We start from the raw sequence: 13675 nt of genomic DNA, 5'->3' as shown, positions 1-13675 counted from the left end.
GATAGAGATACAAGTCACCTCGCAGAGCCGACTCTGTTAACAACACTCTGATTAGTGTCTGATGGTTTTCTAACAGGGTTGAATTACCTGGTTAAGAATTATTACATATTCAGCTTCTCCCTCTGAATCTATTAATACGTAAATACTGTTCCTCTCAAAAAACAAGATGCCTCCTTCACTGAACAGTCATGTTTCCTCATCCTGGACCATGACTGGTCACAAACCAGCTGGGATGTCAAAACTCCCACAAGTGTTAAAGGTGAGAGTTCAGGTGCCTCAGTCTCTAACACTTTGGATCACACCTCCTCCTCTTCTCTTTTGTCCTACCTCAGTCCCTCCATCCCTCCTGCAGCCTCCTCTCCCTCTGTCCCTGCCTGTTCACATGTCAGTTGTCCCTCCTCCCTGGCAATTCCTCCCTCTGTCACAGGCAGAGCTTGGCCATCTCTTCTCCAACTCCAGCCCCTTCTCCTTCTCTCAGAGCCTCTTCATGGTGCCCCCACCCGGCTGGGGCCCCAGACCGGGCCTCCAGGCTTCGTTTGGCCCTTACTCAGTTACACAGGTAAGAAGAGAACGACAGTTACAGTTGTAGGTGGGTTAACTGAGGATGTGTTTGGTAGTTCAGCACCATCTTCTAAAGCTAACTAGCTACATACCTCTGTGTCTTTCCACAGCTCGTATCAGAGACTGTGCTCCCTCTCTCGCCCCTTCTGTCTGCCTCCCTCCTCTCAGAGCATGTGGAAAGAGAGAGGGATGAGGGAGGGCGGGAGAGGTTCAGGGTGAGGACACTGTTCCACAAGCAGGGCGACACCAGCACATGGAGCACCTGCGTCACCCTGCATGCCTTTAAGGAGACAGAGGAGCACAAAGCCTCCTGTATGACCCAGGTGAGGAGCAGCCCGTCAAGTTTCCTCCCTCCATCATTCACTTCACCTGCACCCCCCCTACCTGTTTTTATCTGTCCGTCTGTCCTGTTTCCCAGCCTCCTCTGGGGCTGTGTGTAGTAACTCTGACGCTGCCCAGCTACTGGTTCAAGGATCAACACGCCAACCAATCACATCAGGATTTGGAAAAGTGGCTAAATAACGCCCACCCTCAAAACCGCATCAAGAAGCGAGAACGGCAGCGTGGTGGACATCACCATGGCAACTTTGTCACCCATCAGCATGTGACTCCTCCTTCACTGAGGTGAGGTGTTTTTCATTTATTCCTGTCATACATCCACACATGCCTCAGGTAGAGTAGATTAGGTCTGCGTCCAGATGAGCTTCCTCCACTCTGACACCTGACAGTGCAACATCACCTGTGATGGACTGTGTTGTGTTGACTGTCACGTGTCCTCTTTAATCAGTGACTGCTTTGCTTTATGGTTACACAGCTGTAACAGCTGCACTGACCTCCCCCTCACATGACCAACACTGCTGTATGGAGAAATTCTTGGATAACTGAATGAAGCTGATAATCAAACATCCCTAATGAGTTTACTGAATCCAGCTAGAAACACCCACACAAGCTCACAGAGGAAACTGAGGGTTATTCTTAGACAGAATCATGAGGTCCAGGTGTAACACACAAGTGTGTTTGAAGCCGTGGATCCTTGTTTTCCTCTTTGAGCTGCAGGTGACTGTGTAACAAATGAATTATTCTTCCTTCAGATTCCATCCAACTGTTGATGGGGACGTTCCTCTGGTCCCCAGATTTCCACGGGGCCGCATGAGGAACCAGATACAGCTGTACTACTCCTCCTCTGACACAGCAGCAGGGTATGTTACAGAGAGTGATAACATGTAGATACTTCTCTCTCTCAATTCTCTCAACATCTGTCCATTTCCTCCTGAAAATCCATCTAGATGTGTGGAGGACCGAGCGGCTCAGTCCCAGAGGCAGCTCTTCCACATCAAAGCAGTGACGCTGAGAGAGGAGGAGGAGAGGGACGGAGGCAGGACCAAAGAAGAAGACTCTTGCTTGAATGGACAGGAGGGGGAGGAGCTTGGCTTGGACTCCCATGTTGTGATTCGCTACCACCGGGGCCCAGTTCTAATCGGACAGCCAATCAGGGTGTCTGTGAGTCTGAGAGCCAACTTCAGTGCTGAGTTTGTTGTGATCAGGTGAGGACACAAGAAAACAGTACCAGCCCACTGTCTGCCAACACACATATCTGCCAAAATCTGTGTGTGTGTGTGTGTGTGTGTGTGTGTGTGTGTGTGTGTGTGTGTGTGTGTGTGTGTGTGTGTGTGTGTGTGCGTGTGTGTGTGCGTGTGTGTGTGTGTCTTCAGGCTGAAGGTGAAGAAGGGCTTGGTGGCGATGGTGGCACAGAGAATGCTGACCTCTGACCTGTGGGCAGTGACCCTGGAGAGAAGCCAAGGCTCCAAACATGACGTGGTGTCCATCCTCTGCCACAAACACAACACACATGCACACACACACAGGTAGGCCATAGTGACCAGCTGTCACTCTGGGTGGAGGCATTGTTCTCAAGTCGAGTCATATCTTCTGTGTAAGTGAGGGTATACTCATATCTGTCCACATGCACTCCAACATTTGTGACTGCACCATGGCAAGTGCTCACGATGACAAAATGGATTTATGTTTTGAAGAGAGGCTGAACGAGGGAACCCGGCATTTCCATCATTGATATGATTGATATGGCTGAGGGAATTACCAAAAGTTCATAGCATTGTGACATTAAACGCGGGGTTGCCATGGTTACCAGGGGAAGCACAGCAGCGTAAAAAACAGGAAACAATAAACAACATAAAAAGCAAGAAATATGATGAATAGATGATGAATTCCAAATATATCCGAGTTTGATCAGATCTGATCCAACATAATTTTTTTGTTTACAAACAGCGAGCAAAGGGAGCAAATAAAAATGTACAATCAAAAGTCCCAAACTCACAATTGAATGTTTTGGCATCGTCAAGGTAACGTGATATAAGTGCTATCCCACTCCTCTTTATACAATTTTGAACCCTTTCAACCTTTTTGAGCTCACCAGCTGAAGCCAGTGAAGTCTGTGAGGGTGCAGGGTTTAGGGGGACGTTGAGATTGGGCCTTTATTTCCTCTTCCATTCTTCTTTTACTTCTTGATTTTTATAGCCGTCTGCAGTCCGTGTTGTACAATACCGCCACCAACTGGAGAGAAGTGTGGATCAGGAAATGCATGTGTGGAACGCCAGACCGTCCATTAATTGTAGTATTAAAGAGTTCCTTTAATACTAGTTGTCTTCACCACCATTACTGCCAGCTTTTCCTGGTTTGGATTCCTTCAGTGCCAGTGTTTAAGGGAGTTTTGATGATACTGGAATTATCCACAGGGATTAACACTGGCAGAAACTGAATGAAAAATCAGCGATTGTTTGATGCCATTTGTTAAATACAGAACTGCCACAAACATTTACTCAGCTTGTTTCTCTGATAACTTCCAGACATCTGATGACTAAAATCCTTCATCCAGTTAAAATACATTAAAAACGACCACAATCTAGTAAAAGTTGTTTAAAACTTAAAGTCAATGTTGAGCTTCTCTCAGACAAACACAATACTGACATATGATCATAGAGGATATGATGTCACTAACAGGCGACCAATGACACGTTACCATGATTAAAATGACAGATTTCTCTGGTTTGAGTATTGGTGGAAACATTGATGATGTGATAATGTAAGAACACAACTCAACAAAACATAAAACATAAGTGTAGTTATTTTTATTTTTATAACTTCCAGTAACTCGTATTTTTTTTTAAGCATGTGATGCTGAGTAAGCTTTTAATTAAGTACTTGTCTGGTGGTCTAACAGCAGCTGATGCTGAGTAGATTATCCAATTGAAGTAACACCTGTCATGATTAATGATTAGTACTGCTCCCTTTTCCTTGGCTTTTTTCAGCATTATTGTACAATATCACTTTTTGTTTCTGCCATCATTCAGGAGGGAAATGATTCCTTCATGTTTAGACAGTAAATCATTAATGCTTCAGCATGACTGAAGGTGAATGGACAGGTTTTGATTGGACTGAAGGACAGTGTGTCAGTAGATCGGACAAATCCTGAACACAAATCTCAACATGAGATGGTTCAGATGCTATCATTTACAGTGTCAGAACTCTCTCAACTTTTTATAGATGATCTCATCTGTGTGTAATCATTGGTCTAACTTTACCACTGTGTCTCTGTCGTCCTGCAGTCCCACTCTCCTCCAGCAACTGGTGTGTCTGTCTGTTGATGGCCTGAGGCGAAGCTTCGGCGTGGCCATGACGGTGTCAGCTAACTGGTGGGTGGAGTACTCTGGGCGGAGCAATCCCCCACCGCCACGAGGGGCAGCAGTGAGCATCTTCTCGTTCGCTGATCGACACATCTTTGGCATTGCTCCCATCACAGAGGTACATCATTTATTCATTCATTCATGTGTTCATTCCCAAACCGAAGGTCATAATCTTTATTATCTTTATAATCTTTCAAGTCTTAAAAGTTCCATCTAATCCAATCTGTTTCATCATCACTGGGCTTGTTTTCTGACATCTGTCCTCAGAGCAACACAATCATCAACACAGCCATACTGACCAACCAGCCGCTGTCACTTCCTGTCATTGTGCTGGCCATAAGCCGTAATGGGAAGGTGTCAGATGTCACCTCTGCAGTCACGTGTCACTCAACCAACGAGAATACTATCAAGGTGCAACACAGTCCAACACACTTGATTAAGATCAGCCTGAAAAAATCCAGGACAGTTTCAACATAGTTTGATCTCAACTGAAGGTCCACTTCTTTAGATTCTTACACAGCTTTCAGCCACACCTTCTGGTCTTCCTCAGCAGAAAAGCTATTTTTCCTGGAGCATCTCTCCATAGCAATTTGGGCACCAGAGAATTTAAACTCAGTTTATTTTCTAAGGGCAGAGTGAAGAAGTCAATCCACTTTGTTCATGGTGACTGCAGCTGCTTATGCCAACAATGCCACAATAGTACTCTGCAAGTAGCCAATCAAATAGCAGCGTGGCAACAGACAAGCTGTGTCCCAATTCAGAGGCTGCAGCTAGACCGTCCCATTTCAAAGGTTCCTTCAAATGAGGCAGAGAAATGCGTCCTTCTTTTCAGGTGGATCCTTTGTGGCCCAACATATCCCAAGATTCCATTAATGAAAATAATGTGGCAGCAAACACCGACAGAGAGCCTGATGATTACATTGTTAAATATATTGTGTTTCAGCTCAGTTCAACAGCTAATGGTACAACTGTTAAAACAAGGGCCTTAAACCTCAAGTTTTTTATGTCACCAATTAATCCAGAATTATATTAAATTCTAAATTTACTCACTGTCCCTAACACCACCCTGTTTTATGTCGCCAGCAGGTGGAGCTGTGACCCACTTTCCCAAAATGGGTTAATATGGCTAACGTGCTTACAAATAGTCACAGAGCTACATGATCATTGTTGTGGAGTGATTTTATGTCCAGTGCTCTTTTAGCTCTGTCTTTGGTCTCCACCAGCTCCTGAGGGAAACATCTGACTTTAATGACCCACTATGCTTTTTACAGCTGTTTGTGTGAAAACAGCTGCTGCTGCTGCAGCTGGAAACATTAATGCTGCTGAGAGCCATGAGACTGAAGCAGAACAGTAAAGTTGTTTTCTTTAAAACCAAAACAATGAGCTTCATATATGTGAGGATTCAGTTTATCTTTGGGTTCGTCATTACCAGCAACACCTGGCACATAATACACAGTATTTCACCCATTGTTAATATAAACACACTGATTAATGCACATTTTAAAGAGTGGCATTGTTATATTAAAACATTCTTTTGTCACACAATTGAATGAAACAGTTATTGTTAGAGTCTATTCCGCTTGTCTTCTGTCTGCCTCCATCCTAACCGCAGGTGTCCAGTGATTGCTCCACCATTTTCGTGGACGGCAGTGAATCAGGGTTGGGCAACACCTGTGCGATGGTGGAGTTTCACCTGGGCGTGCTCAGTGGCTCTGTGTGTCTGGAGGTCTGGGCTCCATCAGTGCCCCTGCAAGTGTCCTTGGCAGACCCCATTCTTAATGCCATCAGCGGCTGGAACCACTTCACAGAGAATGGGTACAACACACCCAGAATGTGTCTTTACTCTGTTGTGATCAATAAGCTTCTCTACATAAAGACATCCACTGTTTCTTCTAAGTATTTAATTTACGATATTCTCAGCCATGCACTGTGAAACCTTACCAGACAGTCGAGCCTTATAGATTACAATGTTAGCTGGAACATTGTCAGGGATTTGTGGTGTCTTCCCAAACTTCTTTGTTGTGGTTCTGAGATGAGTGTTCTGAGTTAAGGAGCAGCATGCAGTCCTGGAGAGAGACTGTTGATATTTGAACTCAACAGCAAAACAAACACAGCCCTCCCTTCAGTACTACTTCAGAAGCTTTGCCCTTGAAATTCATGGACGCATGTTACTAAGGCAACAGCACCATGATGTAATTGAGTGTCTTCTTTCATAAACTCATAAACAACACAAACATCCAAAACATGATGGAGTAAAAACTAGCGAGAATTAATGACAGAAGAGAGGACTAAAGGTTTGCTAAAAAGGTAAAAAGTAAGCTAAAATTACCTAGCATAGCATTTCAAATTGTGCATTCAACAAATAAATCCAATTGTGTTTTTAGGTCTTCATGTCTATAAAAACCCTTTGCATGTTGTACAGGTAAATACCAGGATACAGAGCCAGTCAAACTGCAAACTGTGGCTACAGTTGCTGCTGCTAAGCTAACATGCAGAGAGGACATGGCAGTTTCCCATAGCCAGCACACCAGCTGAGGACTGATACTCACAACTGTCCTGCTACTATAGCTAAGATCACTCAGATCACACAGCTGTTGTGGCCTTTTGTTGCTCCTGACTCCACATGTGTTTCCTGACTCCTCAGGTGTGTCCTGACTCCTCAGATGTGTCCTGACTCCTCATGTGTGTCCTATGTCCTCAGGTGTGTGCCAGTGTATCAGCGCTCCTCAGTCCAGGTCCTGACTCAGTTCACAGCTCAGGACTCCCACAGAAGAACCATACATCTCTTGGGTTCGTCTGATTGGTTTGTGGATGTGACAGAGCTGGTCCATGACTGGTTGAGAGTGGAGGACCCACAAGTGGCGTCCCTTGGCACCCAGAAGAACCTGATTGGTTTACGGCCAGGAAAGACATCACTATATGTAGGTGATATTTGTACATCAATTCAGTTGGACGTCTTCTGTTAATCATCATCATCATCATCATCTCTCTCTCTCAGGTTGTCTCTGAGCAGTGGGACGGTGTGCTGGGCAGGTGTGACATCACTGTGACCTCCGACCCCGTCACCCCCGCAGACCTGTCTGTACAGGTGGTCAGCAGCCTTGGCATGTCAGTCTCTGGCAGCTCTGCCCACCCCTCTATCGTCACCACAACAGTGACAGCCTATAACATCCTGTACAACCACCACCAGGTGAGAGAGCAGCCGTTTGTGATGAGTGAAGAAATAAATCTTCATATATTGCAGACACTGTCAGTTCAGTGAAGTTTACATGATACATGGATGTGGCCAGCATGATATGCTGCCATTAAACAGCAGTTTGAATGACATTCACTATGATGGCTGACCTTTTCAATGTTGAATCTTCTGTAACTTTCCGAAACTGAAGGTCCAACTTTCTCACTCACTCCACAACGCGACTGACCAGCTGTGTGGAGGTGAGAGAGAAGCCAGGCATATAAGTAACTTGTTTTAAAATGTCAACGATTGTCGGCTTTTCACTCCACCTTTCAGTGCAGCCGCTTAGAACACATTTGACGTCCTACAGCAAGACAGACAGCATGTCTTCAGAACCGTTTCTGAGAGTCCATAAAGTCATGACATACTCACCACGAATATTTGACTGTGAAATTTTGTCGAGACATTAATGTTCCCCAGAGGATAAGTGTCTGAGTTGGACATTTGTGATTTTGTAGGAATTGTCTCCAAAACTGTTGGATGGATGGTCATGAAATTTGCCATTGACATTCATGTTCCCCAGAGGATGAGCCTGACCTTTCCTCTAGCACTATCAGCTTGTCAAAGTTTTGGCTTATTTGGTGAATTGTTTTGGTGTCTATGTGATGAATTCCCCAATGGTTAAATTATTGTAACTTTTATTTTAGCTGTATCACAGGTCAAAAAAGAGCCCGTACCACTGTGGTCATTCGAACAGCGATCCCTTTTCCCTTTTGATGTAGTCAGATCAACACATGACGACCTCTAAAGCTTAATGATTTCGCCTTCACGTTACTGTCAATAAAACTCAACATTTCCAGTGAATGTTAAATAACTTCAAGGAAAAGGAGGGATCCTGACTCTGTAGCAACCTTCACAGCTGACACATGAAGCCAACACAGGGTGCTGAAAGCTGCAGTTCCCCTAATGAACACTGGAGTCTGGCTCCAACAGTGAGTCAATCCAAATAGACTCCCATGTTAAAATATCCAACTCTACAGCAGAAATAAACATATTTACAGCCTGGTGCAAGGTCAGTTTTGGTCTCTATAGCTAATTTCATCCTTAATGACAACTGTTTATATATATTACCTGTTTACATTTTATTAAGGACTTAAGTTATGGAGAATTGGGGGCGTGGCCTCTTTGAGTGACAGGTATGCTTGCCACAAACCAGCATGCACCAAAGTCTCGGCTCCACCTAATTGCCCATTTTTGGATTAGTTTGAGGTGGAGTCAGACACTGCCAAGATGGCGACAGTGGAGCAGATCACACTGAGCTTCAGAAACCTGTGGGTGACGTATATTTATTTACAGTCTGTTCTTTTTAGCCAGGGGAAGATTTTTAATGTGATACATCAGTGTTGAGTTTCATTGACAGTAGCTTCATGCTGAAGTAGAATAAAGGACTATATTTATATGAGAGGAGAGAAAGTGTTGGCACCAGAGTGGAAAGTATAACAGGACTGTTGCAAATTAAAACTGGAGCAGATCTGAAAACATGGAGGCATTACACTAAAACAAGGAGAAACTGACTGGTAAAGTTGGGAGCTGGTTCTCTCTGAGGTTGAGGTGCGTTAAAGCTGAAAACACTTGTCTAACTGTTATAAATGAAGATGAGAAACAGTTAAGAGGTCCAATCATTTTCCATCCATATCCTGTTGTGTCTCTGCAGGAGGCGTCCATCAGCATCTGGCTTCAGTTTAGTGACGACACCGCCTCCCTCCTCTCCTCCTTCAGCGACCTTCCCTTTTTCCTGCGTCTCTCTTCATTGGCTGAAACTGTTGTTGTGGTGACACCCAGCCCCAGCCAGCGCATCCTTGCCCAGGGTGACGGAGGTGGACCTTTACTGCAGGCAGAACTTTTGGTTTCAACCTGCACTGACCAGCCAGTCACCTCCAACTTTATCAGTGAAGGCAACTGGGATTGGGCGGACACTAGAGGAGGAGGAGGAGGAGGAGGAGGCGGGACCAGGAGGCTGGCACGGGGATCTGGTTGGATAAGAGTGAACCTAGACCTGGGCTTCCTGCAGCCAGTCGAAAACAAAGGTGATGAAGGCGAAGAGTTTGAGTTTGAAATCTCAGACACGCTGGTCGAGTCAGACAGTGACGTTTATACGTCGGACTTTGACAAGGACAACAGCAGGAATATGAGCAGGGACTACTATGACAAAGTGAGCAGGAGGATGACGAATAGAAAGTGGAGCGAGGTGGGGAAAGGAGGGATGGTCAATCAGAATAATCTGGAAAGAGCTGTGCTGATGCCAAGCCAGGAGGAGGGCTCTGTCTACTTCTCCCCAAGCCAGGAAAAAGAAGAAGAGAGGGAGGAGGAGGAGGAGGAAGAGCAGGGAGCTGGAGAGCTGGAGGTTGGTGTGTGTGCTGTCCTCTCTCTGCTCTGTCTCTCTGCTGTCCTCTTCTTGGCAAACTGTCTGCCCTGTGTGCTACGAGACAGGAGGAGCGGCAAAGGACAGAGGAGGGGGGATGGAAGAGAACCAGAAGGAGGCACAACGGAAGTAGAGGAAGAAGAGAGGAAGAAGACAGAAGGTGATGATGAGATACAGCAGCAGGAGAACAAAGAGGAAGTTGAGATCATTTGCTGATGTGTTCACAAGTCTCATTCTGACACAACAGAAGGAGCATGAAGCTTTAAAGGTCAAACTGAAGCTGCTGTAAAGGGTGAAGAGAGTCAAAAATTAAGTGACAGAGCAACAGCACTGTGTTAACTGCTGCTTCTGACATGAGGTCAGGACGTACTGACTGAAACTGTGGGAGCTACAGAGTTTTCAAAGCGGTTTCCAAAGTGTGAGGCACAGCTCCCTGGGGGGGCGCCAGAGAAACTAATAACTGTAAATATCTGGTTAGCTTAACTCAGCTATAAATGGATAGATTTTTAATATCTACAGTGAGAGAGCACAGTGAGTGTGGGGCGAGCAGAAAACGTAGGAAGTATGATCTAAGTGTCTTTGCTAGTTTCAGACCATCTCAGTTTCCTTTTCCTATCCAGCATCCCTGTTGTTTAAACGGCAAATACACTTGGTCTGTGGTCTGAAGTCAGTGTCACAGTATTTACTGTTATTTTAAGGATCATTTTCAAGAGAGTAATATGCGCCAACATAGGCGGGGACACAACATGCATACACTCTGTCTGTTATGCATAAACAGAGTGAGCTTCAGATGTTTGGATCAGTCAGGTGAACGTCAGAACACAGCCTCAGAAGGTTGGATCTTCTTTGTGGCGTACTGTGTGTTGCACGTTAAGAGACTCCATGGCGCCGGAGGCTCTGCAGAGAAGTGTTCTTTCCTTCTACCTGCATGTGTCCGCAGCTCTATCACTATTACTTCTTTGTAGAGCTTTGCGCAGCACACTGATTCACTCAGCCCTCCCTTCCTCTCAGCCACAGAATGAGGAGGTAGAAGTTTTCTTCACAGAGTATATATGGAACGATCCTGTCTGTCTCCCCTTCACCTAATGTGTCGTGCCTCTCAGGATGATAGAGAGAAGTTTGGAGCTGTGACATCACTGTTTATCGCATCACTTTGTCCTGCTGCACTTTAATCTGTAAAACTTTCACATCGGCGGAGTTGAGGTCAGAAGATCACACACACCTGTGGCCCATTCTGCACCTCAATTACACTTTCACAAATATCGTATTTTTCTTTTGTCATTGGTTTATATTACTGTGTTTGGTTGTGGACACCGGGTGTCTGTTTCCATGACAACATCCTTTATTTTTTCTGTGTTTCCTGAGTATGCATATGAGCAACTAATTCACCTTTTACACCTTTGTCATGCAGACCACTCAAATGACAGCATCACCACACCTGGCTCTTAACTTAAAATATCAGATTTCCAGTCCTGACTCTCAAACCTTTAACTTTAAACAGTGCTTCAGCTGAAACTAAACCTTCATTCAGTCCACCAGGTCTTTATTCAGTCCACCATGTCTTTATTCAGTCCACCAGGTTTTTATCAGTCCATCAGGTCTTTATCAGTCCGCCAGGTCTTTATCAGTCCACCAGGTTTTTATCAGTCCATCAGGTCTTTATCAGTCCGCCAGGTCTTTATCAGTCCACCAGGTCTTTATCAGTCCACCAGGTCTTTATCAGTCCACCAGGTCTTTATCAGTCCACCACGCAGTGTAAATGTGCTGAATACTGACTTTGTATTTAGATACGACATGTTTAACATTTTCTCTGTCCTTTCATTTGATCAGTGTGTTTGAAATAAAGTCTGTTGTATGAACACTTGAAGACTTGAGGAATTCACAGCCACTCTGGGTCCTGCTGAGGAACGTTAAACAACATTACTAATAATGTTGTTTAATCCAAGTGTCTATCTGACAACACTGTCATCACATTTAAAGAAAGAATCCCATTGGTGTTTAGTCCTATGTGTCAACACAATGGAGGACAGCTATCTTAACTTTACACTTTGTTGACAGTGCTTACACACAGGGTGAAATCTCTCGTTTACAAAAGTCTTCAGACTCTTTCTGTGGCTTGTAAAATATTTTTCAATATAAAATGAAGGCAATAGGCTTTGAATGTATGAATGTCCATGAACACAAGGTGCTGGCTGCAGTGTCCTCTAGTGGCATAAAGGTGATATGACATGTAACTTAGAGAGGGGTGACACTGTTAGTTTCTAAATCAGCCTCAACCACAGGAGATTTAAATATTATAGTTATAGTAAGTAAAAATATTTTTCCAGATGGATCAAAGGATTGGGAAACAGATGCAAAAGCGTCTGCCATTGCTGTCTATCTATCTTGGAGGTGTGCTGTCCGTTTGCCAGACCTATCCTCTTGTCTGTAGCTGATTAGGTCATTAGGAACACCTCTGTTCCTGGGTATATAAATCCCGGTGGCTGATTGATCTGTCTCTGCTCTCTCTGCAGGCACATTTTATTTTTGGTTATGTTATGTCTTAGTTTGAGCCTTATGTTTAGTTTTGCGCTTTACAACACTTGCACTCACATATTTCTATGAGGGGCCGTCAGGGACATTATCTAGAATTTCCATGCATATACACGTATGAAAACCATACTCATTCACATACTATACTGAAAACCTCACACACATATAACTGAAAAGGTTTTACACACACTACTGAAACCGTCACACACACACAACTGAAACGCACTCAAACACAACTGAAAAGCTCTCACATACACAACTGAAACACTCTTGCACACAACTGAAAACTCAGGATTTCAGTTGAAACTGAAGGCGTTTTGGTTGAAACCTATGGTTTTAGTTTGTTCCGTTGGTGTTATTGTGAAAGTCATGCTTTTATTTTGAAGTACAATGATAGTAGCTACCTGGTTCGTGTACTTTGCGGGCAATGAATTTGCAATTATATGGAAAGAAATAACAGTTTCCTGTTTTTTGTTTTGATTATAAAAAATGGAGCATCTATGTTGCATTAGTCTTGCAATGGTGTGCTTCGCTGCAGCTTTTACGGTTTTCTACCAGGTAATACACTAAAAACTTGTGTGACATTGCTTCACTCACTTTATTACACACTATGGTGAAAAACTAAATGAAAGGAGCAGAGGAGACAAACCCAAACCCTGGGACTTTTGCGTTTAGTTTTCTTGCTCAAAAGTATAGCTAACCGTTAGCTAACAACAGCAGATAGCTGGTGCTGGTTAATTGATTTGGTTGAAGGGCAAACTGAAAGCTAACTGTTGTAGCTGACACACAGCTGTATGCCAACGTTACTTATTTATTATTACTGTCAGTTCTTCTGCATCTCAGAGGGGTGTTCACCAACGTAAAACTGTGTGAAATGTCTACATTTACAGTAGGAGTTAGTTAGCCTTGTCTTTAACATTACAGCTGTAACGACTGCACTGACTTTGACAGTTTTATTTATCAAGCTCTAGTGAGGTCTTTATGTTAAACAAAATTATATGTTACCATCATCTTGTGTGAGGATGCAGATTGTAGAGACCAAAGAAATTTTTTTACTAATTTAATAAATCTCCTGTGTTTCTGTCTGAGGCGTGTGGGTCCTGCAAAGCTGATGTATAACTCAACCGTGAAAGGCTGTCATCGGCAACATAACCCTAATCCTACTATATGACTCACCTGGATAACTGGAGAAGGCCAGGCTGGAATTGGCAACAGGTTAGATTACATACAGTTCAGTATGTAATTTGGGCAGTAAAATGTTAGCTGTTTTAGCTCTGTGGTCGA

The 13675-nt window shown here is 44.1% G+C and overlaps 1 protein-coding gene across 1 annotated transcript; it reads left to right on the top strand.

Annotated features, from left to right (window-relative positions):
- The first annotated feature begins 208 nt into the window (after window positions 1–208).
- Window positions 209–11693, top strand: tmem132a (transmembrane protein 132A). The gene is made up of 14 exons (XM_056372873.1): window positions 209–259; window positions 353–559; window positions 672–884; window positions 980–1185; window positions 1653–1760; window positions 1848–2105; window positions 2274–2426; window positions 4185–4380; window positions 4530–4673; window positions 5875–6077; window positions 6964–7183; window positions 7261–7452; window positions 9152–9649; window positions 9713–11693. The coding sequence occupies exons 1-14, from the start codon at window positions 209–211 to the stop codon at window positions 10073–10075; spliced, it is 3012 nt and encodes a 1003-aa protein (XP_056228848.1). The 3' UTR covers window positions 10076–11693.
- Window positions 11694–13675: the final 1982 nt, after the last annotated feature.

The sequence above is a fragment of the Seriola aureovittata genome, chromosome 3 (genome assembly GCF_021018895.1).
Source record: "Seriola aureovittata isolate HTS-2021-v1 ecotype China chromosome 3, ASM2101889v1, whole genome shotgun sequence".
Classification (NCBI taxonomy): Eukaryota; Metazoa; Chordata; class Actinopteri; order Carangiformes; family Carangidae; genus Seriola; species Seriola aureovittata.
The sequence above is the reverse complement of the archived record's forward strand: the minus strand, read 5'-3'. Positions and strand labels throughout refer to the sequence as shown.